This window comes from Amblyomma mixtum, chromosome 8 (genome assembly GCF_055824585.1).
Source record: "Amblyomma mixtum isolate Tamu chromosome 8, ASM5582458v1, whole genome shotgun sequence".
NCBI lineage: Eukaryota > Metazoa > Arthropoda > Arachnida > Ixodida > Ixodidae > Amblyomma > Amblyomma mixtum.
This window is the reverse complement of record NC_143019.1, coordinates 5,451,240-5,478,645: the sequence shown is the minus strand read 5'-3', so window position 1 is coordinate 5,478,645 and position 27,406 is coordinate 5,451,240. Positions and strand designations below refer to the sequence as shown.

The following is a 27,406-nucleotide window of genomic DNA, read 5'->3' as shown; positions in this document are numbered from 1 at the left end:
ATCTCAAGACGGCTCGAAACACATGCTCGCCGGTGCCGCTGTATGTCTGCAACACGCGTCCCCGGACGCGGCACTTTGCAGATGTGACCCAAAGCGTGGAAGCAGGGCCGCTTCTACTCTTTTGGCTGAGCGCACCGCCGCCCCTGACGTGCGGCCATCACTCACGGTTCGAGTGACTGATTTTCCAGGGGGGTGCAGCCGCCCCCCCTTGCCCCCCCCTCCGGACGCCCATGCGTAGAACCTTCACGCACGTAAACGTGAGCAGTCAACGTAGCGTACGCTCGTGTCACTTCGTACAGTTTTACCTACACGTACGGGACGCAAACTATGTAGATCTGCCATAAAACCTAAAAAATGCGCTAGCATGTTGCGCCGCGCCATGTAGTACAGATAAACAAAACTAACTTTGCTTAGTCGAGCTGCTTGGAGCGGAGCCAGGCCAAGCAACAGTGCGGGCGGTAAACACTTTCCCCCTTTCTTCTGACAAACGTTGAGCGATTTCATTCTACCGAACTGTATGTTGCATGTTATCTTCAAAGGGATTGCATTCCTTCACGTCCCGCATCATATTTAAATCATCGCTTTTCGAGAAGCGAAGGCGCGCTGGTGTCCCACTCATGTTGACGACGTCTGCGTGTGGAGCCAAGACGTACACCGTTTTGCATTTCCCGCTGACTATGCCGAGGGTCTCGCGATATCCCGCGAGGTTTTGAGCTTCGCGTGGTCTCGCGAGACCGTCGGCACACTCGTTGCTATGACGACCACAAACGCTTCTCCGTCAGGCTTAGGAGCTGCTGAAACGGATTTATATCTGGAAAACAAAAGCTAGTTCTCACCTAAAACTTCATGCGAGAGCAAGAATGGACCAACTGAAGGCAAATACAGCAGTTTACAGCACGATAACACGCCGAGGGATTAGCGGCGAAGCTGTTATCGTTGTGAAGCGGGCGGGCAGGGCGCCGCCATCTTGCCAACGCGACGTACGCAAGCAACGTGAAGACCGCAACGCAAAGATCCGAATCTCGCGTACCTCCGTGCGACTAGAGTGTACTAGAAAGGTCTTTCTAGTACACTCTAGTGCGACCCACACAGATACTTCCCGTTCTGCGCATGCGCACTGGTGAGCCGTAAGCGCTCTACTTACGTGAAGCTTCTGTGTACGTGAAACTAAAGCTGTCTATTGTATGGACGGAGCTCTAGCTGCAGTAAATATTCCGTCTGGACGGAACTGCAGCAGCAGCAAATGTTCCGTCTGGACGGAACGCTAGACACTCCGTCGTTTAAAATCAGAGCGCAACAGTCCAGGCCAGTCGGTGTCCTTCGTGAAGTAAATTAAGCAGACCAGCTTGTGCAAACAGAGTTTTTCTGCGCTGGCTTTTGTTCTGTGCACGTTTTTGCCATCTGAAAACAATGCGCTTGAAAGGAAACTCACACAGGATTATAGAGCGCCACTAAGTGATCCGTGAGTACGAATAGGTGTAGAAATCCGTTAATGCGTGCGACTGAGTGTTGGGGTGACTGTGAATTGTTTTTGTCGGTTACTACGGCTCTTGTGCTCAATAATTGCGTCTCAAAGGACATTCCAACAAGAAGAACATCATTCTTTTCTCAACTTTACCTCTACCGCAATACTTACGGATGTAAGAGAGCTGCCTGCGAGTAACATTACTGTGCGGCGGACTGGCGGAATATTTTAAGCTGTGATCTATACTCCACTGTGGCGCTGCCTCTCCGGTCATCTCATTGCCCGATTCCATCCCGCCACTCGGCCGCCGGAATAGAGTTGTAAGTTCAAACATTTTGTTTTTTTTGTAATACTGCTCCGATAGAATTTATGAGGCGAAAGCCTTTAATGCCTCATCATTGTCGACATAAGGTTGTCGACTGAAGGTTGCCAGGAGAAGGTTGTCAGCAGAAGGTTGTCAGCAGAGGTGTCACGCTTTTTCTAGTCAGACCAGAAAAAAAATCTCTTTGAACGATGGGATTCGAACCACCATCCATTCGTTCCGCAGCCGAACGTGCTAATGGCTACGCTACTTTTTTTTTCTTTATTGCCTGGCATTGACACATGACGTTGAAGAAAACAATCAACAAAAAACACATTAACGCTATGCACACACACAACGGCACTGTCGTAGTCAGCCAGCATTAATCTGGCTTCGTAAGATTAAAGCTCACGCAAATTGCACAGCGGCTCTTGTCTCGAGAGCCACTCCGGAGGCTCCGCAGCGGCTCTCTGGATGGCCAGAAACCAGCTCTTGCTTTCCCGGAAGTAAGTTTGGGCAGGTCTTGCGTCTTTGTCACAATGGTTGCCTGCCATTCTGGAGCGCCATATACAATGGAGGCATATCAGCATTATTAAGTCAAACGGTGCCTCATCCTCATTTTCTACAGATAAGTACCGGATGCCGTACGGGTCTAGTGGTAATTCTTTCTTTAGAGTTCCCTGCAATACATCCCAAAAATAAACCCCTTCCCAACAGTGTAAAAACAAACATATTCTATTGTTTCCGGCTTTCTACAAATTAAACAGTGAGATCCCCAGGGTAAAAATAATTCCTTTCCTTTTGAACATATTTTAACCGGCAAGGTGCCAGTGTGAAGCTTAGAAAAGAAGGTTTTTGTTCCTGCCTGCACCTCTACGCATATGTAGTTCTCCTAGTCTAAGACGCTGGAGAGTGTTTGCAGAAAGGCGTCGAACCAAACGGATGCCTCCCAAACGCTCTCCAGTGTCTCCAGCATTTAAGATTCACAAACAGTTGTGTACTTAATTAACATCTTAACCACACATCACTGACACAAGCAGCAACACAGCGCTAAATGCTTTCGCCTCACCGCACTTTAGGTCAGCAAAGTGCCCCCCTGAATTTTTTGTAGCGAAAGCTACATTGGCCACGAACTTGCGATTTCGCTGTGGCGGCGCTCCGAGGAGACTCAGAGACCGGCCTTGATACGTTGCCTAACAACCGCAGCAGCTGGCATGACGTCATACCCCGCGCCTCGCCGCGGAGCCACCACCGCCGTCTGGTATGACGTCACAGCGCTTGCCTCGTCGTTGCGTTCGCCTCCGCTCGCTTCGCCAGCTGTGTCGCATGCCTCAACGAGAACAGAAAATTGGGCAAGTTGGAACGGATTCATCTTAAAGCAGCGCTATACACAGGACGAGTGAACGAAACAAGAGACGACACGAGCGCATTCTAACAACTGAATTTTATTCCTAGAAGGGTTAGATATATAAGCACCAAACACAACGATAAAACACAGACACATCGCGATAGCCCCCACAAACCCGTACACGCATGTAGCGGAAGGCAAAAACGCCTCATCCCAACAAAGCCATTCAGCATCTTAGCACATGACAAGCACCTGCTATCACCCTGTCGCCGCACATTCCCCCAGAGGGCGAATCTCTTTTTCCACGAGATTAATGGAAGGCGAGGCGACACATGTTTCAGACTCCTGGCTTATTAGAAACGCCTCAACTAACTCCCTGCAGGTTCGATCTGGGAGACTGATCAAGATATTAGTCCTGTCCAAATGGGGGAAACAATCTTTACATTCCCGGCAGTGCAAAGCCAGGTTCGATGACACTGCCCTTTTCACTGATCAGCGGTGCTCAAACAGCCGCTCATTAATACAGCGGCCTGTCTGACCGATGTTACGTCTTGCCGCAGGAAAGCGGTACAGAATAAATCACTCCAGTGTTACAAACTACCAGTGGCTTTTTGCGGGAAACTGTGCATTCATTCCTCGCTTAGTCGTCCCGGCACCCTATCTTCCTCCTTACCGCACTGCAGACTCTGCTCAGCTTATTGTTCGCTGTAAAAACCACTTTCACCCCAAATCTCGACCCTACCTTCTTCAACCGGTGTGACATTCCATGTACGTACGGAATCGCCACAGGCCCGCCACGGTGGCTCAGCGGTTATGGTGCTCGGCTGCTGACCCAGAAGACGCGGGTTCGATGCCGGCCGCGGCGGCTAGAATTTCTTTGGAGGAGAAATTCTAGAGGCCCGTGTACTGTGCGATGTCAGTGCACGTTCAAGAACCCCAGGTGGTCGAAATTTCCGGAGCCCTCCACTACGGCGTCTCTCATAGCCTTAGTCGCTTTGGGACGTTAAACCCCATAAACCAAACCAAATCAAACCGGAATTGCCACGGTGCTTGTAAGCGTGCCGTCTTTTTCTTTTGCTAGACTAACGCCCCTAGACCGTCAGTGAAAGGGGCAGTGTCATCGAACCTGGCTTTGCACTGCCGGAAATGTAAAGATTGTTTCCCCCATTTGGACAGGACTAATATCTTGTTCAGTCTCCCAGATCGAACCTGCAGGGAGTTAGTTGAGGCGTTTCTAATAAGCCAGGAGTCTGAAACATGTGTCGCCTCGCCTTCCATTAATCTCGTGGAAAAAGAGATTCGCCCTCTGGGGGAATGTGCGGCGAGAGGGTGATAGCAGCTGCTTGTCATGTGCTAAGATGCTGAATGGCTTTGTTGGGATGAGGCGTTTTTCGTTGCGCTACATGCACGTACTTGTTTGTGGGGGCTATCACGATGTGTCTGTTTTTTATCGCTGTGTTTGGTGCTTATATATCTAACCCTTCTCGGAATATAATTCAGTTCAGCGTTCTTTCGTGAAACTGGCATAATCAAAATCTTTGATTTATACCAATATCGACTGAGTGTTCTTTTTAAACTAGAAACCAAAAATAACATAAGTCATATTCAACGTCTGGCAAATCTGAAAGAAAAAGAAGCGAGTTACCCTTTTAGAGAGCTTGAAACCTGGTTGGTGCCTACACCACGCATAAATACTGGTAAATAGCACCTGCAATAAAGACTTCCTTCTCTTCTAAACGTATACAAATCTGGCAATTTCAACTTGTTTACCTGCACTCATTGTGAGCTGCGTTGCTTATACATAGACTGTGTTACAAAATGATTTTTTTTTCTTTAAACTGCACTAAGTGGTGTTTTTTCTTTTCTTTAATTTGTATTGTTTGATTCATTGTGCTTTTGTTGTACTGCTAAAAGAAACTTAACTTATGCACTGATGTTTGGAGGACCATGTAAATTGCACACACGTACAAACTAGAGATAATCTTTTTCTTGGTGTTAATAATGTGTTTTGCTCTGAATTATTTTGTTTTGTTTTGTTTTGTTATTTTTTTCGTCGCCTGTCACTGCTGTCCGGTATAAGGGGGCTGCGGCTCAGTCAAGCTGTCTATGACAACTTTTTCTGCTGCTCCTCGGTCACTTTTTGAGGCAGAAATAAATTGATTGATTGATTGATTGATTGATTGATTGATTGTTAGATTGCGCTCGTGTCGTCTCTTGTTTCTTTCACTTGTCCTGTGTATCGCGCTGGTTTAAGATGAATCGCATGCCTTCTTTCGATACGTACATACTGGCGTAGCCGAGCAAAGCCACTGTCAATTTTTCATTATTGGAAATGACTGTTCTTCTCAGAAATTGGCTGTAAAAAAATATTAACCTCTAATGCACCTCGGTGGCTCAGTGGCTAGATAGTTGGAGTGCTGAACTTAAGTTCTTATGGGCCGAATCTGGGCGACGGCAGCCGAAGTAGTGGAAATTCTGTGTGATTTCAATGCATTTTAATCTACTCCAAGAGGTCTAAATTAATCACGACCCTCTACTACATCATTCCTCAGAGTGAACTATCAGCTCAGGGAAGTTAAACCCGACGATAGGAAAGTATCAACGTGACAATGGAACCATAACAAATCAGAAGTGAACTTGACGCCTCAGTGGCGGAGTGACGCAAATGCAGATCCTCCGCCCACGTAGCTTTCCATTCATTGCCCAAGAAAAGCGGCTGCCGAATAGAGCAGTAGTGTGGAGATATTCTACAAAGGTCCGAAATATGTGACAAGCATTAACTCGATTAATAATAGTTTCTCGCTTTACTTCACGTCATCATCATCATCATCCGCCTGATTACGCCCACTGCAGGGCAGGGGCCTCTCCCTTGTCTCTCCAATTAACACTGTCCTTCGCCAGTTGCAGCCACCGTATCCCCGCAAACTTCTTAATCTCATCCGCCCACCTAACTTCCTGCCGCCCCCTGCTACATTTGCCTTCTCTTGGAATCCGCTCCGTTACCCTTAAGGTCCAGCGGTTATCTTGCCGTTGCATTACGTGCCCTGCCCAGGCCCATTTCTTCCTCTTGATTTTGACAAAGATGTCATTAACCTGCATTGATTCGCTCACCCACTCCGCCCGCTTCCGATCACTTAACGTTACAGCTATCATTTTTATTCCCATAGCTCGCTGCGTAGTCCTTCACTTAAGCTGAACCATCTTTGTTTGCCTCCACGCTCCTGCCCCATAGGTACAGCTGTTGTATACTTTTCTTGTGAGGGATATTGGCAAACTTCATATTGCATTATGAAGTCATTATATGACTTCACGTCATACAATGTAATGTATAACATGCCTTTCTTTCTAAATCAAAAATGAAATTTTCTTGCAACACCACTGTTTCATGTAACACCGCGCGCTTTGATTTTTATTCACATGACATAGTTTGTTTTTATATAGTTAGCGGAAAAAGCCACACGCTAAAAGAACCATAAAGTATCAGTGTCAACTTTGGGATAGGTTAACAATACAATGCCCAGAGACACTGTAATCTAGTGCGACAGGGGCAGGAAACAGTGGAGCATGAAAATCGCTACGTGCAAAACCATATTCACGTTTGAAGTATGATGTTGCGAAGGTAATTCCACGCGGTTGATTTAATCGAGAAGCCTTAAGCGGGTACTGTTTCAGATGAATGTTTCACATAGTGGTGATGGCGTTCCAGGAGTCTGGAAGACGACGAAAGTCTTCAAAGAAAAAAAATCTTTATTGGGTTCACTAGCGCCCTCGATAATTCCCGCAACTTGGCGGCGACGGTAGCCAGAATTGTATTCGATGCCATCGACGAGCCGAATCATGGTTGCAATGCGTCGTTCTTCATTTACAGCTCACGAAGAACTCTAAGATGTCGCGGATACTTCGATGTTCGTTAATCGTTAAAAGAGAATGCATCAGAATTAATGAAACTAGATTTAATGCGAAAAACATATAGTAGTAGAAAAAATAACTTCTTATTGACTGGAAATTAAATCCCCTAGCTAACAATGCGACAAGTGGGGCTAGTTAGTGTTTCAATTTTATATCTGTAGTAGAAATGCTCCTGCATCGCTCAGTCCTGTATCATCTTATTCTTTTGATACTCAGCGCATATCTACTACACATTAAAACATGAATGCGGGAGGGATCTTATTTTCATCTGTAGACAGAGGGAAGGGCTGCTGACGCACGCGTCCCCAGCCGTTTCAGCTAAAGAACTTACAATAACTTCCCTTTCTATTTTACTCCTTGGTGTTGCCAGAAATTCAGTGTGCGATAACATAAGCCGATATTCGTGGCGTGGTTAGTCGCAATGAGCTGCGATGTCACTCCCAGACTTTTTTTTTTACGTTGAGGAAGTGTTCGCTTGCTCTCTCATTGAAACATCGTCCAATCTGGCTGTTGTATAAACCACCACACATGATGGGAATCTGGTAAATGTCGATGCGGAGTGTCGATCAGGAATGTCGGTCCAGAGTGGTTTTTCTTTTAAATGCTTTTAATGGTTTTAACGCCTTAATTGCTTGGCCGGTGGTGGTTCGTTTATGTTATTTTTCTTCATTCTCTCTTTTATACGATTTGAACCTTTTGCCGTTTTATTTGTTGGCGTCAGTTTTTTCCTTTTCGCTTGTAGCCTTCTGACTTTGCCTATCTTATAGCAAGTTGCCATTTTTTGTATTTTTTTCGTACTCTGATTTGCAGACAAATTGGGCGCAGACACAGTTGTTGCATGCGACTGCCCACCTCCCCGCCCCTTGCTCTTCTCCCAAGAGTTTCTCTGCAGCTCTTCCTGCTCGTTCGTCTGGAGGGCGCACGATGGCCCTACCGGTATCATTACTGCGAAAGCTCGCAGTTTTGGTCCGCCATCGCGGGACGATGAAGATTTCCGACTAATTTGGACCGAATCCGGCGTAGTACTCCACGTAAACGCAATATAAAACAAAACTCACCGCCAAATGCCACCTTTGTGCAAATTTTGAGCCCTAACAAGCGGGTGGTTGGCAGGCAGAACTTTTTTTATGTCCTCTTAATGATGCAGCTTTCGGTAAAAGCGAATAATGACCGATTCGACCGGTGGGATTTAAAATAATTATACTAGTCGTTGTTGAACGAACGAACCACGAAATGTCACGTAGTATTGGAATTTAATCCCTGAAACTATAATATATATATATATATATTGTGACGCCCATGAAAAGGCAATACCCATTCTGCGTGGTCGGCGTTGCTGGATAAGCCGAAGATGAGGAGAACGAAGTTGGGGGCGTCTCGTGCTCGGCAAGCGGACCCAGCTGTTTTTCGATCCTCCGTCCCGGTCTTAATAAACCACTGGGCGTAACATCTTCGTGGAAGGTGCCGGGTATTGAGGTTCCTCCGAAGACGGATCCCCAGATTCACATTCGCCGCAGTGGTCGCATTGTTGGCCTGCCGCCTTCTGTGCCAATGGTGTGCCCGGACGGCGACGCTTCGAGGTTTGTGCCCAGCAGTTCGTGGCAGCATTACCGGGAGCCACGGTCGTTCGCGGGTTCATCTAGCGACGACGTCGATGAATGGCTCACCCACTACCTACGGGTGAGTCGCTACAACAAGTGGAACTCCTCCGCCCGGCTTGCGAACGTCGTGTTTACACTAACCGACACGGCCCTAACGTGGTTTGACAACCACGAGGATTCCCTCACGACTTGGGACCGCTTTGTAGAGGAGCTCAAGAAGTGCTCGAAGAAGAAGCGGGCTGAACAAACACTTGCCCAAAGGGCTAAGCTCCCGAGTGAAACAAACATGCACAAAGTATATTGAGGAAATCGTGAAGCTATGCAAGGTCGTCTCTCCTGCCATGACAGAGGAAGACAAAGTTTGCCATTTGCTCAAAGGATTCGCCGAAGACGTCTGCAATTTTTTGATCGGAAAAGAAAGTCTCGAGTCCGTGTCTGACGTCATCAAGCACTGCCGGACGTTCGAGACGTTGAAAATGCGTCGCATCACACCGAAATTTGGACGTTTGGCCGGGGTGACGACGGTGGCAGCTGTAGATACACCATCGTCATGCTATCTGGCTTCCACATTGCTTGGAATCATTGCTGTTTTTTTTTCACATTTTCAAGTGTATTCCCACCCCTTATGTAACACCGCCTGAAAAGGGGGCCTTTAAGGAATAAAACTGAAACTGAAACTGAAACTGAAACTGAAACAATCCGCCAGATCGCTCGCGAAGAGTTAACCAGGTCACTAGAACTCACTCGAAATTCATCAGAGCTCCCTCCTGTGTATCTCACGCGTCCTACTCCGCCAACGGACGTTAACACAGCGGACTTTGAGGATCACCGGGTACCCCGAGGGCTGCGGCCGAACAACACACCGCGATTGCCTCCTGAGCACCGGTCCGGCTTTTACCAGCATGTGCCGGCCACATACGACGAGAACTTTCGGCCCAGTCCTTCGTATGGTGACTACTTGCCGGCGCAGCCTGCTCCCGGTCCCTCTCTGGTGTGTTACCGCTGCGGTCAACACGGACACATCTCTCGATTTTGTCCCCGCCGACAACCGTCCCGTTACGGCTCCTAGACCTATCCTCGGCGTCCGGACTACCAACCCGGTCCTTCTAGATACCTGTCCTGCCCGCCTGATTCCGGCAATTCATGGCCTGCACAAATGCGGAATCATTCGCCGGCATCTGATAGAAGTGTGACGCCGCCTCTAACTTTCCGAACACGTCTATCTCCATCACCCCGACGCCGCTCTACCTCGCCTCCGCCGGAAAACTAGTCGGCGCGACCGATGGGGGTGAGGTCGCTGGAAGTCTGCCGCCGGAAGTGATACCCCTGCCTATCGTTATGTTACAGAACAAAGTACATGTGCTAGTGGATGATGTACCTGTGATGGCTTTAGTGGATACCGGTGCTACTGTTTCGGTTATGAGTGCTGCGTTTAAATGCCTCCTCGGAAGAAAAGTTTTGTTTCGATGGGACAAAAATGTACAGTTTTGTGGCGTAAGAGGTGAACCGTTGCCAGCAGTTGGAGTGTGTAGTGTTAAGGTTTGTTTGGGTGGTGAAGTCTTCAGCCCGGAAATGGTGGTGCTCCCCCGGCCGACGCACGACGTTATTCTTGGCCTCGACTTTTTGCAGATGTGTGGCGCTAACGTTGACTGTCACACAGGTGAGCTCAACGTCGGCAAATGTTCCACCACTGATCTTCTAGAAGGCTCGTGCAGTGGAGAGAGAGTGTTTTGTGTTGCCCGAGATTCTGGCGTGCCTCCTTCTTCGGCTGTGTGCGTACCGGTTTCCTGCCCCGATAGCGCTCTCGACGTGTTTGATGCGGCTGTGGAACCGAACCACTTGAACTGCATGAAGAAGAACATCTTGATTCCTCATGCCATGGTTTCCGTCATCAACGGAAGAACTGAACTGTGGACAGTGAACAGTTCGACGGAATCTGTAGTTCTGCCTGAAGGCCTGAAGCTTGCTTCATGCAGCCAATACATGCCGGTGTCCGTTGCCTTGGTTACCGACGCCTTGGGCGCAGCAGCACCAGAGTTTTACGACGAGTCGCAGTTGCTCCGAATGGTCGACGACTCGCTTTCCACGCATGAGCGCCGTGCACTGTTGACCATCCTCCAGTGATATTCCACTGTGTTTGACTTTTCGCAGCCCGGCGGCCCATCTTCCATCCCCTCGTCTCGAACCCAGCACAGGGTTGACACTGGTACCTCACATCCGATCCGCCAAAAGCCCTACCGAGTGTCACCGTCTGAACGCAAGGTTATCAATGACGAAGTCCAGGAGTTGCTAACCAAAGGCGTTATACAAGAGTCCTCAAGTCCCTGGGCTGCTCCAGTAATTCTTGTTCGGAAGAAGGATGGATCATGGTGTTTTTGCATGGATTACTGTCGTCTGGATGCCGTCACGAGAAATGATGTATACCCCCTACCTCTAATCGACGATGCCATCGACTGCCTTTTTTCAGCGTCCTACTTCTCTTCGATTGATCTTCGGTCGGGGTATTGGCAAATACCCATGCATCCCGCGGACAAAGAAAAAACAGCTTTTATTACGCCTGATGGCCTTTATGAGTTTAATGTGATGCCATTTGGCCTTTGCAATGCGCCCGCCACCTTCGAGAGATTTATGGACACTATACTTCGTGGTTTGAAATGGGAAATCTGCATGTGCTACCTCGACGACGTTGTCATTTTCGGAAAGACGTTCAGTGAGCACAACGACCGTTTAGCTCTCGTCCTCGACTGTATGCGCGAAGCTGGCCTTGTGCTTAACTCTAAAAAGTGCCACTTTGGTACGCGTCAAGCGTTAGTGTTTGGACACCTCGTTGATAAAGACGGAGTCAGGCCTGATCCAGCCAAGACTGCAGCTGTCGAGTCGTTCAAGCCACCACAGTCTGTTAAAGAGCTGCGGAGTTTCTTGGGCTTATGCTCTTACTTTCGCCGCTTTATTCATCGCTTTGCGGATGTAGCTTACCCTCTGACAGGTCTACTTCAGAAAGATGTGGCTTACGAGTGGACACCTGAGTGCGACTCCGCCTTTCGCCAACTAAAATTCCTTTTGACGACTCACCCTGTACTTCGCCACTTCTATCCCTCCGCTCCCACAGAGATTCACACCGACGTCAGCTGTGCTGGCCTCGGCGCTGTTCTCGTCCAGCGATGCGACAACAAAGAGCACGTTGTTGCGTATGCGAGTCGCTCGCTCAGCAAGCCGGAGCGCAATTATACAGTCACCGAGCAAGAATGCTTAGCCGTCGTCTTCGCCACGCAGCGTTTCCGTTCCTATCTGTACGGACGCCCGTTCACCATCGTCACCGACCATCATGCCCTCTGCTGGCTCGTTAACCTTCGTGACCCGTGCGGACGCCTTGCACGGTGGGCTCTCCGGCTACAAGAGTTCGACTATACAGTCGTCTACAAGAGTGGTCGCCGTCACGCTGACGCGGACTGTCTTTCGAGGCTGCCCCTTCCTGAGTCGGAGTCGAACATCGATACTTTGGACCACTGCGTCGCGTTAGTGTCACCTGTTTTGCCTGATGTCGCAACGTTCAAAGCGGAACAGCAGAAAGACTTAACCCTACAGTCTCTCCTTACGGAGACTGAAGACCCTTCCAACGTCAGCCGCTTTTGTGTGCGAGATGGTCTTTTGTGGAAGAAAAACTATTCTACTACGGGCCAGCGCTTTCTGCTGGTAGTTCCGAAGAGCCTGTACTCCTCTGTCTTGCAGGCCATGCACGATGACCCTACATCTGGACATCTTGGTTCGGCACGGACGCTGCACCGTACGCAGGCACGCTTCTATTGGCCGAAAATGCGGGCCACGACTGAGCGGTACGTCGCCAGCTGCACTCAGTGTCAACGATACAAGCGACCTACTAGCCTTGCATCTGGTCAGCTTCACCCTGTGACACCGTCTGCAGCACCGTTTGAGCAAGTGGGCATAGATCTGCTGGGCCCGTTTCCAAAGTCCTATCATGGGAACCGCTGGATAGTGGTTTGCGTCGATTACCTTACCTGGTATTGTGAAACAGCAGCTCTACCCTCGGCTACAGCGTATCATGTGTCCTTTTTTATGCTCCGATTCATAGTTCTCCGCCATGGACCTCCAAAAGTTATCATCAGTGACCTTGGCCGGCAGTTCACCGCTGACGTCGTGGAGCAGCTTCTCCGTTCCTGCGCATCGCATTTTCGCCATTCCTCGCCTTACCACCCCCAGACGAATGGGCTCACTGAGCGCACGAACCGCACGCTCACTAACATGCTGTCAATGTATGTTGATTCAAGGCACAAGAACTGGTATAGCGTCCTGCCGTTCATTACGTATGCGTTCAATACCGCGCGCCATGAGACTACTGGCTACAGCCCCTTCTTTTTACTCTATGCTCGCCCCCCGCGCTACACCCTGGACACCATACTACCATTTTCTGACGAGCTTCATGAAGATCCCTCTATCGCTGAGACACTCTGTCTCGCCGAAGAAGCCCGGCGCCTTGCTCGCCTTCGTGTTCTCGCCTCCCAAGATCGGTCAAAGGCGCGCTACGATGCCCACCGCCGTCGCGTTACTTACAGCGCCGGTGATTTAGTCTTGTTGTGGCGGCCTATCAGAAAGCGAGGGTTGTCTCAGAAGCTGCTGTGCCACTACGATGGACCCTACGTCATTATTGACCAAATTAGCGAGCTCAATTACCGCAAAGCTCGTCTCACGGCAAGCGGCCGTCGTTGAGCGCGAACCGAAGTCACTCACGTTGCCAGGCTGAAGCCCTACCATTCGCGCGGCGCTTTTTGACTCGCCCAGCGGGCTTCGGCTGCGTAGGGGGAAGTGTGACGCCCTTGAATAGGCAATACTTATTCTGCGTGGTCGGCGGTGGTTGATAAGCTGAAGATGAGGAGAACGAAGTTGGGGGCGTCTCGTGTTCGGCAAGCGGACCCAGCTATTTTTCGATCCTCCGTCCCGGTCTTAATAAACAACTGGGCGTAAGAATATATATATAGTAGTAGTAGTAAAAGACTTTTATTCGACCATAATTTATAGGCCGAGCATGTCGACCGCCTGGGCGACCAGAAGCCGCTGTTCTTCTTCCCCTTCAGCGCCAAGCCAGTCGAGCCAGGTGGTGATGGATAGAGAGGGTGGGGGGAAGGAACCCGACTGCTGAGCAGCCGGGCAATAGAACAGGCAATGGGCCAGGTCCGCATAGATACAGGGGCAGTTGGGACAGGAAGGGTCCGATCGATAGCGATAGAGGAAGAGGCGGGACGCGGTGATAACTGCATTCATCTGAATGTGCCGAAGAAGGCGAGACTCCGGCACCGTGAGTGATGGATGAGGGGGAGGGTAAAGGCGTTTGTCGAGGCGGAGCTCAAGGTAGACCTCTTTGATGGTGCGGCGAAGGGTGAGTCTCCCACCGTCCTCCGAGGACTTGGGCCAGGGGATCAACGGTGCCCGGAAAAGTGTGTCGCGGGCGAGCTGATGGGCCAGCTCATTGCCGTCAATTCCTGAATGCCCAGGGACCCAGCGGAGGAAAACGATGGAAGGCTGCAGTGCGGAGACCGCTCGTTCGACCTCCTGTTGGAGAGAAGTGGTAAGGGTGCGTTTCTGTATGTGGTGTATAGCGGCTTGAGTCTGAATAGACTGTGTACTCTTGGAGAGAGGGAAGGAGGGCAAATGACTGGAGGGCATGCGCAATGGCGAGAACCTCGAGGGACAGTGCGTCTGGAGGGTGTAGATACGGCCCGCTGGTGTGGGTTTCAGGAGCAGGGAGGTGTGGATGGTACAGGGCGTAGCCGCAGGAACCTCGAGGAGCCACGAAGGAGGCATCCGTGTAAGCTACACCCTGGTTATCAAAGAGAGGGGAATGGTGCTGTGCGGCCGCATGACGACGGCCGGCGTGCAGGACGGGGGACATGTTGGTCGGGAGGGGAAGGATACGAAGATTGGGAGCGGGGGTGGGAATAGGAGAGGTAAACGGGGAGATTGGAATGGGCGAGATACCCGCTTGAGTCAATAACCACTGACCCTGACGGGTAAGGGAAAGCCGGGCAAGCTGCGAGTCACGATGGAGACTGAGAAGAGAACGAAGAGGATGGAAGAGGCCTGTGGCAAAGAGCTTAGTGGTAGAGGTAGTGATAGGGAGGTTGAGAGCTGCCTTGTAGAGGCCCACAAGGGCAGTCTCGAGAGCGTTAAGTTGAGTCTGAGTGAAGGAAGCGTAGGGTGCAAAGTACAAGACCTTGTTGAGGGCCAGCGCGTGGGCAACTCGGCACGCGTGAGCCTCGTGGAGACCTGAGCGTCGAGTGACCACGCGCCGCAGGAGGTGAGTTACAGAGTGGTAGGTGGTGACAGCGCGGTGGAGGGCTTGCACATTCTTAGCCGCATGCAAAGGGAAGCCAAGAACTTTGCACTGTGTGACGACAAATCCGAGCTTCTCCTTCTCAACCATTCCTCCTACCAGCGCTCACACAACCACTTCGTCTCTCTCCATATATATATATACGAAAGTCACCAGGAATTGAAAGACATAACAGGATTTAATTCCCGACGTTTCGGCTGGAGTACCAGCCTGGTCCTCCTGGAAAAAGTCCAGCCTGGAAGGAGGCTGGTCCTCCAGCCGAAACGTCGTGAATTAAATCCTGTTATGTTTTTCAATTTCTGGTGACATTATCTTATATTGATCAATCAGCTGCCAAGAAATCATTTTTGATATATATATATATATATATATATATAAGATGCGAAATTGAGAAACGCTTCGTTTATTGGGAGCCGACGTTTCGGACAGAGCCTGTCCTTTTTCAAAAAAGGACAGGCTCTGTCCGAAACGTCGACTCCCAATAAACGAAGCGTTTCTCAATTTCGAATCTTATTTTAAACTAGCAACCAAGTACGTTTACCTTATTGTGCTATATATATATATATATATATATAGTCAAGAGCACCAGTCAAGAGCACCAGCAATCAGGTTAAGTCGCTGCAGAACAGAGACATCCGATAGATAAACAATTGTCCTCTGCAGCACGCGTTGCGGCCAAGCTGTCTCAGACATGGCCCCTGGTTCCATTTATCAAACGGAATCTACTCTGCTGTCTCCTCCCGCGTGTTCCTTCTCTTGGAACATTCTTATTTATTAGGGCGCCATCCGTTACATCTCCTCAGTGTTCCTCTGTTCATTTTGGGCCCATATCTAGCGCTTTGTTTCCACAAAGATTTCCACTATGCTACGGAATTCTGCAGACTACGCGTCTTGCTTTTTGCGCTATTAATACTATCAATAGCGTGTCTCAGTTCGCTGTCCTGTATCTAATTTAAAGGCAATCGTTCGCCTCCAAGTTTCTCAGGTACAGATAAGTACTGGGCGAATGCAAATGCTCTACGAAATATGCAGGGGTGTCGTAAAGCTTTTAATAACACTCATTGAAACGCACTCCAAAGAATTCTTATTCCTTTTTTTTTATTTCTCTCCTATGATCCGGATCTGCTGTCGGGACTTGGCCAAGGTATAAATTTATTAGCTATATGTCCACTGCGCGACAGATGTCTCTCCTACTGATGTTTAAGTCTAGCGTCGGTAAGCACAGCCAACATGACTCTTTAAAATTCGTAATCTCTTTACCCATATAAATCTCTGTCGACCCCTCGAGCATTTTGTCAGATGTTGAAGTTATACTTTTGCTCAAGGAAAAAGAAACGATCTTGGTCTTTTGCCAGTTTGATCTTGCATGAATAAATTCATCGTCATCATTGATTTCCTACTTTGATTAGGACGTCCATTAAAAATTACGTTGTGTATTGCTTGGTTTGAATTAATGTTGATTTATTTTATATCTATATCATTACTATATACATTTTTCATTTCTGGGCAGTGGTTGGTTTTGTGGCTTTGAAGTGGCTCGTAAATTTCCCCGCTACTCTTTTAACAACACCGATTTTGCTTTCTATTCTAAATAAAGCCTCTAGCAAGCGACGCTAGCAGTATTGTTGTGTGGTCTGTGATCTGTTCAGCTTCACATTCACGTTCCTCGGTGAAGGTTGTCCGCATGTCGTGGAGGTGAGGCTAAATGCGGCCCATAGCCTTGCAACGGAATGGACAGTGGCAGCGTAATAAATGCATCAGGAGAAAATGAAAAGCAGCTAAATTAGCATTTCGCAGCAAGACGCAGTTTTCTGAATGGCTTGGGACATAGGTGCTCTTATCCGTGAAAGACATGAGAGCGCAAAACGGGGACACGGACGAGGAAGGGAACTGCACTTTCAACAGGATTTATTCAGGGAAGAACGTTTAAATAGCCATTGCCCTTATCCATGCTCTTGATCGCAGACAATCACCTCTCACAGATACGCATCAAGAAACAGCATTTCACTCTGGCGAAGAACAACTTACGTGTCACTAATGCAACTATCACCTCGATTCTTGATATAGAAGGCTTCCACAAGCTCACGTTCTGTCCTATCTCGGCTTTTGAATAGCACTTTGCAGTCAGATAGTCGAGGCTTGCAGGCTACACGCTTCTCTTTCGAGCAGGCTTGGCAGAAGATGTCCTCTCTTGTTTAATGAATTCTTGTGTTCAAGCAGGCGCTCATTAAGACAACGTCCGGTTTGTCCAACCTACACCTTGCCGCATGGAAGCGGGAACTCGTAGACTACTGCATCCATGCAGCTAAGATGTGGCATTCGGTGTCTGATGGTGCACTCTTGTGCTTTTTTGGTGCACTCTTGTACACACTGATGGCAGAGAATCGTTCAGAGCAGCTTCAAATATAACGTCGAAGCGCACCATCCTGTCAAGGGACAAGCAGTGAGAGATTTGTTTTTCGCCTCGGAGGAAGAAGAACCGCGTTGCATTACCAATGAAAATCAGAAGTAGTTGTTTATGATATGTGCGGGGTCCATCACACTTAGCGGGAACACGGTTGCGCGCGGCTGCGCGTATGCGGAACACCATTACGACCAATCCTGTATCTAAATCGTGAAAAGGTGCAGATGACGCGAAGCACCACGTCAAGCACCAGGTGACGCGAAGCACCAGTGGGATTGGGCAGGGCATATAACGCGAAGGCGAGACAACCTTAAGGGTAACGGAGCGGATTCCAAGTGAAGGCAAACGTAGAAGAGGGCGGCAGAAAGTTAGGTGGGCGGATGAGATTAAGAAGTTTGCGGGTATACGGTGGCCGCAACTGGCAAAGGACAGGGTTAATTGGAGAGATATGGGAGAGGCCCTGTAGTGGGAGTAGTCAGGCTGATGACGATGATGACCACGTCAAGGTCTCCGTTCCTCCGCGCCACTCTGCATTGATTCATGACCGCGTTAGGTGCAGCGGCATTCCTCGCGTGCGTGGCCACGCAGAGCCGCGTTCACGTTAAATGTGACTGACCCTGTACGTGCTTTCATTTCTCTTCGCAGGCCCAGTCATGGGGTACCTTTGCCACCGTTTCTCGTGCCAGGCTATGCTGCTTGTGTGCTCACTCGCGGCGGGTGGCTCGCTCTGCGCCTGCGGTTTCACCGATAGCATTCTGCAGCTCACTTTGCTTTACGGAGTTGTCTACGGTAAGAATGAGCACGTTTGTAGTTAGTAAAGTTTGGCTTCCGCAAAATGGAGGGGAGACTTTGGTTGCAGTGTTGAGCGTCCGTAAGGGATTTTCTCAGGAGAGTAGGTCAAAATAGTCAGGACAAAGACGGAGTGAATACGAGCCGAAATATTCCACTCGTAGACAACTGGTCAGAGAGGTCGCGACAGAGATGCATGATGTCTTAATTCCGACTCGAAGCTGATTTCGTATGACTGAAATCATCCAACCCTTTTTATATTGTAGCCAAAAACGCCCTAAAATTATGCGATGGTTTGGATGCTTTGATGGCAAGTATTACATTTTATTTGGCTTCGTCGATGTCATTTCCTTGTTGAGTGGAGGGTTTCCACTGAGCGTACTTCATGCTTAGTTAAAATCTTTGATTTGCAAGAAAGGTAAGGAATTTTCTGCTATTAGACTTGCCACGCTTATGCCCGAGGTTCTTTCTTAAGCCGACTGGCTAAACACTGCTGGCATACATAGTCTTCCAAAAATGCAAAAGGAGAAAAACTTTTATCGGTCAGAACATCCGTGCAAGAATGTTTTGTCGAGCAGTGAAGAATAGCAGCAAATCTTGAAGAAAAACTTAAAAATTGATTTGTTCTTACCAGTATTTTTTTTAGTAACAATGCGTATTTTCAGACGCAAAAACGAATATGAATTCCAAACAAATGCAGTGCCTTTGAATTAAGTGTGTTTAGTACGCTCAGGAGGAAAGCGGGGGCGAAGTTACCATGAAGTCTGTATCATTTTGTAGCGCAAGCTACATTGGCCACGAACTTGCGATTTCGCGGTGGCGGTGCTCCGAGAAGGCACAGAGACCGGCCTCGAGCCGTTGCCTAGCAACCGCCGCAGCTGGCGGACGCCGCGTGCTCGTCGCGCCATCTGGCATGACGTCACATCGCGCGCCGCTCCGCGGAGGCGCCGCCAACGTTTGGTATGACGTCACACCGCTTGCCTCGTCGTTGCGCTCGCCTCCGCTCGCTTCGCCAGCTGTGTCGGATGCCTGGTAACATGTCGGAGGATTGAAAAGGAGAGCTCGCGTGCGCCGCAGCGGAAAAGGGCGGCGGATGCTGCCAACGTCTCCGCGTCGACATCGGCCACTGGTTCGGTTGCCTTTCGCTCCGTATGAACCGAATCAGCCGAACTGAGCGAGAGCTTTTTTTTTTTTTTTTTTTCACGGAAGCTTGGGTCTACCATCAGAAGATGGCGAACGCTGGAAGCGCGGTATATTATACTTGGTAGCTCATTTCTGCAACGCAAGGTCTGAAAGAAATTAAATTTGAATTTGCCTAAAAGCTTAATGACTTTCTCTGCCAATATTTCGCATTGACAACTCATTTATGGCTTTGTCGGAGCCATTTTAAATTGCGAAATTAGTCAAAAAGCAGGGAAGGTTTGAACTCTGCAAACACCCAAGGTTAAGCATCACTAGCGACCGCAGACAGCAAGTATAATATTCTAGAAATATTTTACTGCGGCAATGAACCCGCCTTCTAATTAAAATTACAGTGGCGTTTAAAACATTTATTCTTTAATGTTCTTTAATTTTTAATCAATTATACACTAATTTCATAGCACTCTAGACAATGACGAAGGCAATGAAAGTGTTGAGTTGCACCTAAATTTGCTTAGCGCAATGGTCCCTTATAATAAGAGTGCTTTTCCCTTTATTACCAAATAGTGCTAAAGAGTGAGCTGTCACTCTGAATTCTTAATACTAAGTCACTAATTGCTCGAGTAAGGTGTCTTATTTGTGCTAGGTAAACTGCAATTTTGTGCAAATCCATTCGTTTTTCTTTTTTTTATTACCTTTGCAGGCCTGGCGCTCTCGGGCATCTTCGTCACTGTCAACGTCTTGGTGTCGCAGCACTTCGAGAAGCGACGCACGACAGCCTGCAGCCTCATCTTTTTCTTCGCCGGACTCGACATGCTGTTCGCACCGCCCCTGACTGAACTGTTCCGCTCCACTTACGGCATCCGCGGTACCTTCCTGCTCCTTGGCGGCCTCACGTTAAACGCCTTCCCAGCAGCCATTGTACTTCGCAGCCCAGCCTGGATGAAAGACAAGAATCACTCATCCGCCAGCAAAGATGGCCAAATATCCAACAACACCGAAGTTCCAACGAGCGCAGGTCTTGAAATTCCAGGCAAGTCAGGAGCGATAGCTACCCAAGAAGATTCCGAAGGCCCTTCTCATCAACTGACATCAGCAGGGTTCTTCGAGCCCTTAGTTTACGAAACCAGTACGGAGAACGTTCAAGCTGCAAGTGTAGCGCCATTGTCTTCTAGACTACTACTTTGGAAAGACGTATGCCGTCGTAGACTTTCTGTAATACCGAAGCAGTTCTGGACGCTGTCGTTTGCCTTGATTGGCTTCAGTTTTTCTGTGGTACTCCTCGGAATGGCGATATTTCTCCTCCTGCTAATGGACATTGCGTCGGATAGGGGCGTGCCGCCGTCCCGTGCTGTGTTCCTCATAAACGCTTTTGGAATTGGCGATCTTGTGCTGACACCCCTTAGTGGCTTGGTAATCGACTCTGGTATACTGAGCCTGGAGGCCGTCATGCTTCTCGGCTTTTTGCTTCAGGCTATCGCCTACGAACTTTTCGCATGGTTGAGAACTTTTCCCGCGATGCTGGCCTGTTCGATGGCTGTAGGTGTCAGCAACGGATCCAGGATCTCTCTGCAAGCCCCCGCTCTGGTGAAGGACTTCGGGATCGACTCATTGCCTCTGCTTATGGGTGGCGCATCCTTTTGTGTTGGCATTGTAATAACGACGAGACCGTTTTTGGTTGGTAAGTGAATTGCGGATTTTTCATCCATTTTAATTTTATGTAGGTTGCGAGGAGTATGAAATAGTAACATCGATTTCAAACTTTATAATATAATCCGAAGGAACCGGTGTATTGTTTCATGTAAATGTGTTTAAAGAAGAAATAATGAAATATTTCCTAAATAAAGAATGGTATCATCAATGAAAGAAAACTTCGAGTGCAAGTGAGATGCCAGTTGTGTCTTTGAGAAGTGTGGGTTCGAATCCCGCAGAAGCGCAGAAAAGTTTAGTGGTCTATTTGGTTTAGTTCACCGGAAGTGCGGAGGCCGGGCGAAGAGATTTTAGGCGTCATCGTGTCATTGCTGATCCAGCCACGGGGACGCGGAATGTCGACTGAGAGCCCGATAATGCATTCCTGCATTTGAAGGAAAAAAATGGCAGGAGAACTGCACGCGATAAATGGAGTCGAAACGGTTAAATTAGGAACCAAAGGCAAATGAAGGAGCGAAAAATGTGTGCTTAACCTGAGGAGAATTTCGAAAAAGAAAAGCAAACATACCGGACAACTCCAAAAGCTACTGTAAGAAAACGACAAACGAAAAGTGAGCCAATGACAGGAATAATTAAGAAAGAAGGTGTGAAGAAGATTGCTACTTTCACCAGCTCGAGGGCTATAGCGCGCATCGCTTCTGCTCCAGAATTTGTCACGGACATTTAAAGCTTCCGTTGATAATGCTTACTTCGCTCAGTTATCATGTTTCTGGCACCTGGATCACGAATGCTTTATATTTTCGTCTTTGGCGCAATTGAAGCCTTATCTGAGAATTTTTTTTTTTTGCGGCGCATCGCTGTGTGGCGTGAACAGATGTGCGGCGCGAACAGATCAGACCAGTTTAACCTCGAACAGGGCTTATCCTAAGTCTAATTATGTAACGAGGCGTACGCATGACCCATCAAAGCAAAAGCATGAGCCAATATGGCTAAACACATGTTATCGCACGGCTGCGTGGTTTAGCTACATTAAAATGCTCCCATTTTTTAAATGTGCTCAATATTTTTATAAATAACTTTTGAATTGCTCTCTTCAGGGAAGCCCTGAAGCTATCCCCCCCAACGGTTTCTCAAAGTGTCGGAATAAAATGGGTTATTTAATTCTTGTCCGCTCATATGCCTCCTTTTACTCTTTTACAGGATACTGCAGAGATCAGCTTGGATCCTACGATCTACTTCTTCACGTAATGGCTGCAGTCAACGCTATTTTTTTCGCTCTGTGGGTGACGAGGTATTTTACGAGCAGGCGAGAACCGCGCTGATGGTGCATAGTCGTGCTACTATCTGATAGTACTTGTTCCGTAAACTGACACGTTTAAGATGGTCATCAAAGGGAAAGAAGTAAAGTGTTACACTGAAACCTCCACTTTAAATTCTCATTGTATCATCCGTGCATTGCTGACTGATAATCGCATCGGAAAGGGATTCGCAGTAGCATGAAAGCTCTTCGCGATGAAAAAAAAAAAAAATGAAACGAGAGGACCAGTACGCGCACTATTCGGCCTCGCATTTGTGTTTTTTGACAAGCCGCCGAACCACCGCTCAAGTAACTTTCATAGACACCTGGCAGTCACTGACGTGGTTCACGCTCTCTGTGCTGGGTTCAGGGTCGTTGTTTGTGCTGTTTTAAGCATGAAATGCTTTTAGCCCCCGTTGTCGGCAGTGTGGTGACGTCACGCCGATACCGAGAGCCATCATCCGGCCACTGAATTCCAGTCATCCGGGCTCTGAAACGAGAACATCCGGGCACCGTACGAGACTTAACGAGATTTAACGAGACTCTCTAAGCCCTCCTACGCCACCGGCATGCAAGCGCCGGTTGGTCTCCAAAGGAGTCACAAAAAATAACTGCTGCCAGTGCCTTCTGAATGTCTATCAAGCTATCAGTCGCTGTGCGTTTGATAATGCACGGAATTATAATTTCCGATTTCTAATAACGCGTGCAAAAAGCACATAAATGCCACGATACACTTCGTTGTCATACGTGATCGCTTGGGGCTTCGTGCATCAAAGCAAAGCCGCGCAGGCGCACAGGGGCCCGGGGGAGAAGCGCTGCGTTCAAAGGGCAAGGCATCGCGCCGAACGGGTGGTGGCGTTCCTCCCTTCCATTACGGTGCGGTTCGGGTGTCCACCGAGATGGCAGAGAATTACTGCGCCATTTCCTTTCCTCAAAAAACCTTGCGTTCAAATGGCAAGGCATCGCGCTGAACGGGTGGTGGCGTTCCTCCCTTCCTGTACGGTGCGGTTCGGATGTCCACCGAGATGACATTAGGCCCGTAAACATTTCATGCTTACTCCACTCTCGGTTACGGGAGAGGCAGATATTTTTTTCGTTCTCGTAGTCGCCTAGTGTTTAGGCGAAGTGTCCGTGAACTCCAGTCTGGGCTGCTCGTCTTTCTGGTGTCAACGTTTCTCGGAAGAAGTCCTCCAATCTCGCCGAGAAGTGCATCTGCTTACCGCATCGTGGCCACAGCATTCTGGGTCCTAAGTATGATGTGTCTGGGCAATTACATTCAGACAAGCATCACCGCCATCGGCTCCGTGCCCAAAATGTCGCGCAACATAAGGAACTTTGCAGAACTTAGGGATTATACCGAAACGTGTATCATCGTCCCATGTTTGCACAGGAACCCGCAATTCCAAGTTTTTATTGCTCAAGGAGAAGGGGAGCTCTCAAGATACTCGCAAGAAATCAATGACGCCTTAGAAAGATGCAGCAGTAAGGCCGTCGTTTCTGGCCAAGCATCAATCTGTTACGGAAAAGCGCAAGGAGGTACTGACGTGGCATTTTAAGCAGAGTTCGATGAAGAGGTGTTCCCCGCCTTGCATATGGACTTCGTTGCGAGCGATAACCTGTGTGTCATTCCTCAAGTGGCTGCCATTCACCTTCTACATCCATCGAGGTAAGTTCCTGTTTTCCACTCTCATATGCTGAGCACTTGTCACAGTCTGAATGGAGAACATTCAAATAACACGCAGACCCCGGCACGTTGGAAGCGTGCACCGGCCGGCTGAAAATTTTCTCATTGAATGACATGATTCCATGGGAGAAAGAACAATTTTCTTATGCGATAAGGAATCGCTTGCGTATCTTACACTTGGTTGCCAAGGGTACCTGGTCTTCCAGGTGCGCTGGAGGAAGCAAGGCTTTTGAAGAGGGAGACTAGCGGTGACATTACATACGCAATTGTAACACTAAAATCTGTTTCTCAAAGCGAACGCCTAACGGGTGCATCTGTTTTAAATTTGCATACTTCTTTCTACTCTTTCGGATTTATTCCCGTGCAACCAAAAACGCCAATGCACATCTGCTTCAAATGCAGCGCCATGGTTTTACTAACAGTAAAGGCGTATTCTGATGCCGCCGTTTCGCGACAAATAAACTGATTAACCTTACTACTGAACTGCCAATGCCAATTCCAGTCTTGAAAAAGACCATGCCTCGGATCGAGGCGTCGTTTTAAGTAGATATGTTTCCTTTGACGAAGGATATACTTCGCGTCATAGTGTTTTAAGCAGTCAAGCATTTCATCCCCTCGCAACATATGTGTACGTACATAAATATATGGCACCGAAAGCCAGCCATTGCGAATGTGGCTGAAAAAATGGGGAGGTCGGCATGAAACTGAAAGATTGTATAATTCGCAAAATGATCATTTTATTGTCATCACGGCAGACTTTGACACACTGAGTAACCTTCCTGAATTTGAAGAAATGCTTCAAAGGTTCAAAGGAAATCTTGAGTAGAAAGCAGAGCGTGAAAATATTGCCCATGGGTAAATAAAACGTCCTTAAAAACATGAAATCACGTAAAAGTAAAATCATTTCTTCGAACACTATCCGAAATAATAAAAAGCAACACGCTCTAATAACGCACTAGCGAGTACTTGAATCTTACCGTGAATATTTAACTCCACCAGTCATATATAGGGGTCTTTTGGCTTTGTTAACAAAGCATATATGTTTAAATGAACCCCTGAAATGTTTAATCCGTATGCATAAAGCGCAAACTTGCGAATGAACTCCGGCCAACACATTGCTGTATCAATTTAGTCGCGCACGGATGATTCTGCACTTTGTACTGCTCTTTTCACTTTTAGCCTTTTAGGGGAAGATATGAATGTGTGGAATGGAAGAAAAATAATCACATTACATTAGCGTTTTATGTAGCGTCGTTCCTTGCCTGGCGCTTTGTTCCCTACAGCACATACTCGGGATTGAGTCCACTGAAGTCCTGACAATCGTTGAGATATAGCTCTGCCGACTGCCTAGTTTGTTCTACTGTACCTGCTCCTAAGTTATTCTTTTCTACGCGCTGGATCCGCGGCGTTTCTGCAGAAGACACAGGATCGCCTACCAGATAGGCTGTTCGGGAAGCAATTGACGGTCTCCTTGGTTGCTACCTCATTGTGGGTCGTAGCAGAGGTTTTACTGTGCTCAGCTGCTCCGTCCCCTGCAATGCAGCATACCGCTTAGCCGAAGTCCCTGCGTTTCAGTCGACTGAGAAGACTCGTACCCTTCAAGGGCAGCTATGTGAAGGTGGCGCGAAATATGGTATTTAGTTTTTTGAATTTTTATTTGAGGTGTTTGCATTAGGCACAATGAGAATGGGACAGAAAGTCATAACTAGTTCGGTCATACTACGTACCACGAACGTCTCTTGGCTTTCAAGGAGCCATATCGCTATTTGTGTGAAGCTCATTCTGTCTTTTGTACACCAAAAAGAATTTGGTAGGGATTTCTGAAGATGTCCAGCTCGCTTCCTAGAGATCTCGTTGTGTTCATCAACCACAAGCATTCACACGTGTCAAATTGCTAACCGCTCGGGTGTGGTATCTAAATTGTCGTATTCGTAATCTTCCATCAAAGCACATGGAAGCACTCTCTAACGAGCGTGCACCAAGCCGTACGAAACAGCGCCAAAGCATTGAGGCGCGAACGGCATACGTGTAAGCACTTTGCTGCCATTAGGTGACGTGGCCTGGTGCCTCCGCCGTCATCATTTTGGGCTCTTGTCATGTAATCACATTCTCAAACTAGTTTTGCAGAGTCACTGAGAGCCTGGAATTTCATTACTCAGCGTTAAGACAAAATTAACATATTTGTGACTACCATTGATATGTGTGCATATTTCATAGGCGAAATGCCCTTCCCATGTATAAGCGGATTTCTAATGACCTGTCTCAAGGCTGCTGAAAAGAAAGGATGTGTTGTTGCCTTCACAGGAACGACGTCTATTGGTATGTGCTTGCTCCCTGCATGCTGTTTCTGGAACCTTAGTACTGCCATGTATTAAGTGCTTTGCAGCTTTATAGCAAAAGATTAGGCCTTCAGTTTGGAAGTGCCGTTGTGGCTACATTGTGTGAATGTTCTACTCCGCCTCCTGATAGGTACCAGCACCGGCAGCTCCTCCTGGCCATCGCGGAACACGGCCTTGCTATTCCCTTCCGCAGTGCAGTCGTCCAGCCGAACGGTGCTCACAACGAGGGAATCGAGCAGTTTGGCCTGTACTTCACCGTGTACCTCGTCAGCTGCGCCGTATCTTGTGTGGCTTTGGTGATGGAGCTCTTAATACGCGCCTGGTCTACAGGTGCATGCATAGAGCGCTCTATGATCGCATTGATTGTTAAAAAACTAATACGTTGTTCATAGTAATATGTCCGAACATTACTAAGAGGCTTGAATTCACATGCTGAATACGGTGATACAAAATTTTGACAAGATTTCTATTTTGAAGCTATGTTTGGAGCACCTTTACTGAAATTCTACCAGGTCTTACTGTATTACTGTAATCTAAAAATATGCAGTTTGGGGAAAATGTCAAAATGTTTTTCATTGCGTCGCTCCTCGGCTAATGTGATTCCAAGCAATGCTCCTGGCGATGCCCAAGGCTTGGCAAGTCCCAGCTTAAACAGTTCGGGCGCGGTACGGCGCCACTGATTGGTTTGGACGGTGGCATTGGCAAGTCAGTGAGGTGAGCTGTGAAGTTCCTCCCAAAGGAACAGTTCGCTCCTCCAGACGGAGGAGCGTCGTCCTTGTCGCACAATGAAGTCGTCCTTGTCGCACGGATGAAGCCGTACCACGCCCGCTAGCGCTTCAAGCGTGCCTACACCTGCCGCCGGACACATGCAGCGCCCCTTTTCTTCGTGCTGCCCACTGCTGCGGCATCGAGTCGGTGCCCTTCAGAGGGGGGCAGCAATGCCACCGTCCGAACCAATCAGTGGAGCCATACCGCGACACAACTGTTTAAGCTGGGTCTTGCCAAGCCTTGGGCATTCGCGGTGCTTGAAGATCGTCGTCTTCCTCGCTCGAGCTGCCTGCTGGCTGGCACGCCCACCTCGTCTAATTAGAACCTGGTCTGTTTCTTCAACCGTTTGTCGGTGACAGTATGTC

General features: G+C 48.3%; 1 protein-coding gene across 1 annotated transcript in view; it reads left to right on the top strand.

Annotated features, from left to right (window-relative positions):
* The window catches only part of LOC149331198 (monocarboxylate transporter 3-like), a 29,676-nt gene extending 7,322 nt beyond the window's left edge, over positions 1–22,354 (top strand). Inside the window, exons 2-4 of the mRNA XM_089555418.1 lie at positions 18,020–18,163; positions 20,007–20,984; positions 22,154–22,354. Coding sequence (XP_089411544.1) covers positions 18,020–18,163; positions 20,007–20,984; positions 22,154–22,275 — 1,244 coding nt within the window. The 3' untranslated portion in view covers positions 22,276–22,354. The remainder of the gene's footprint in view (positions 1–18,019; positions 18,164–20,006; positions 20,985–22,153) is intronic.
* Positions 22,355–27,406: the final 5,052 nt, after the last annotated feature.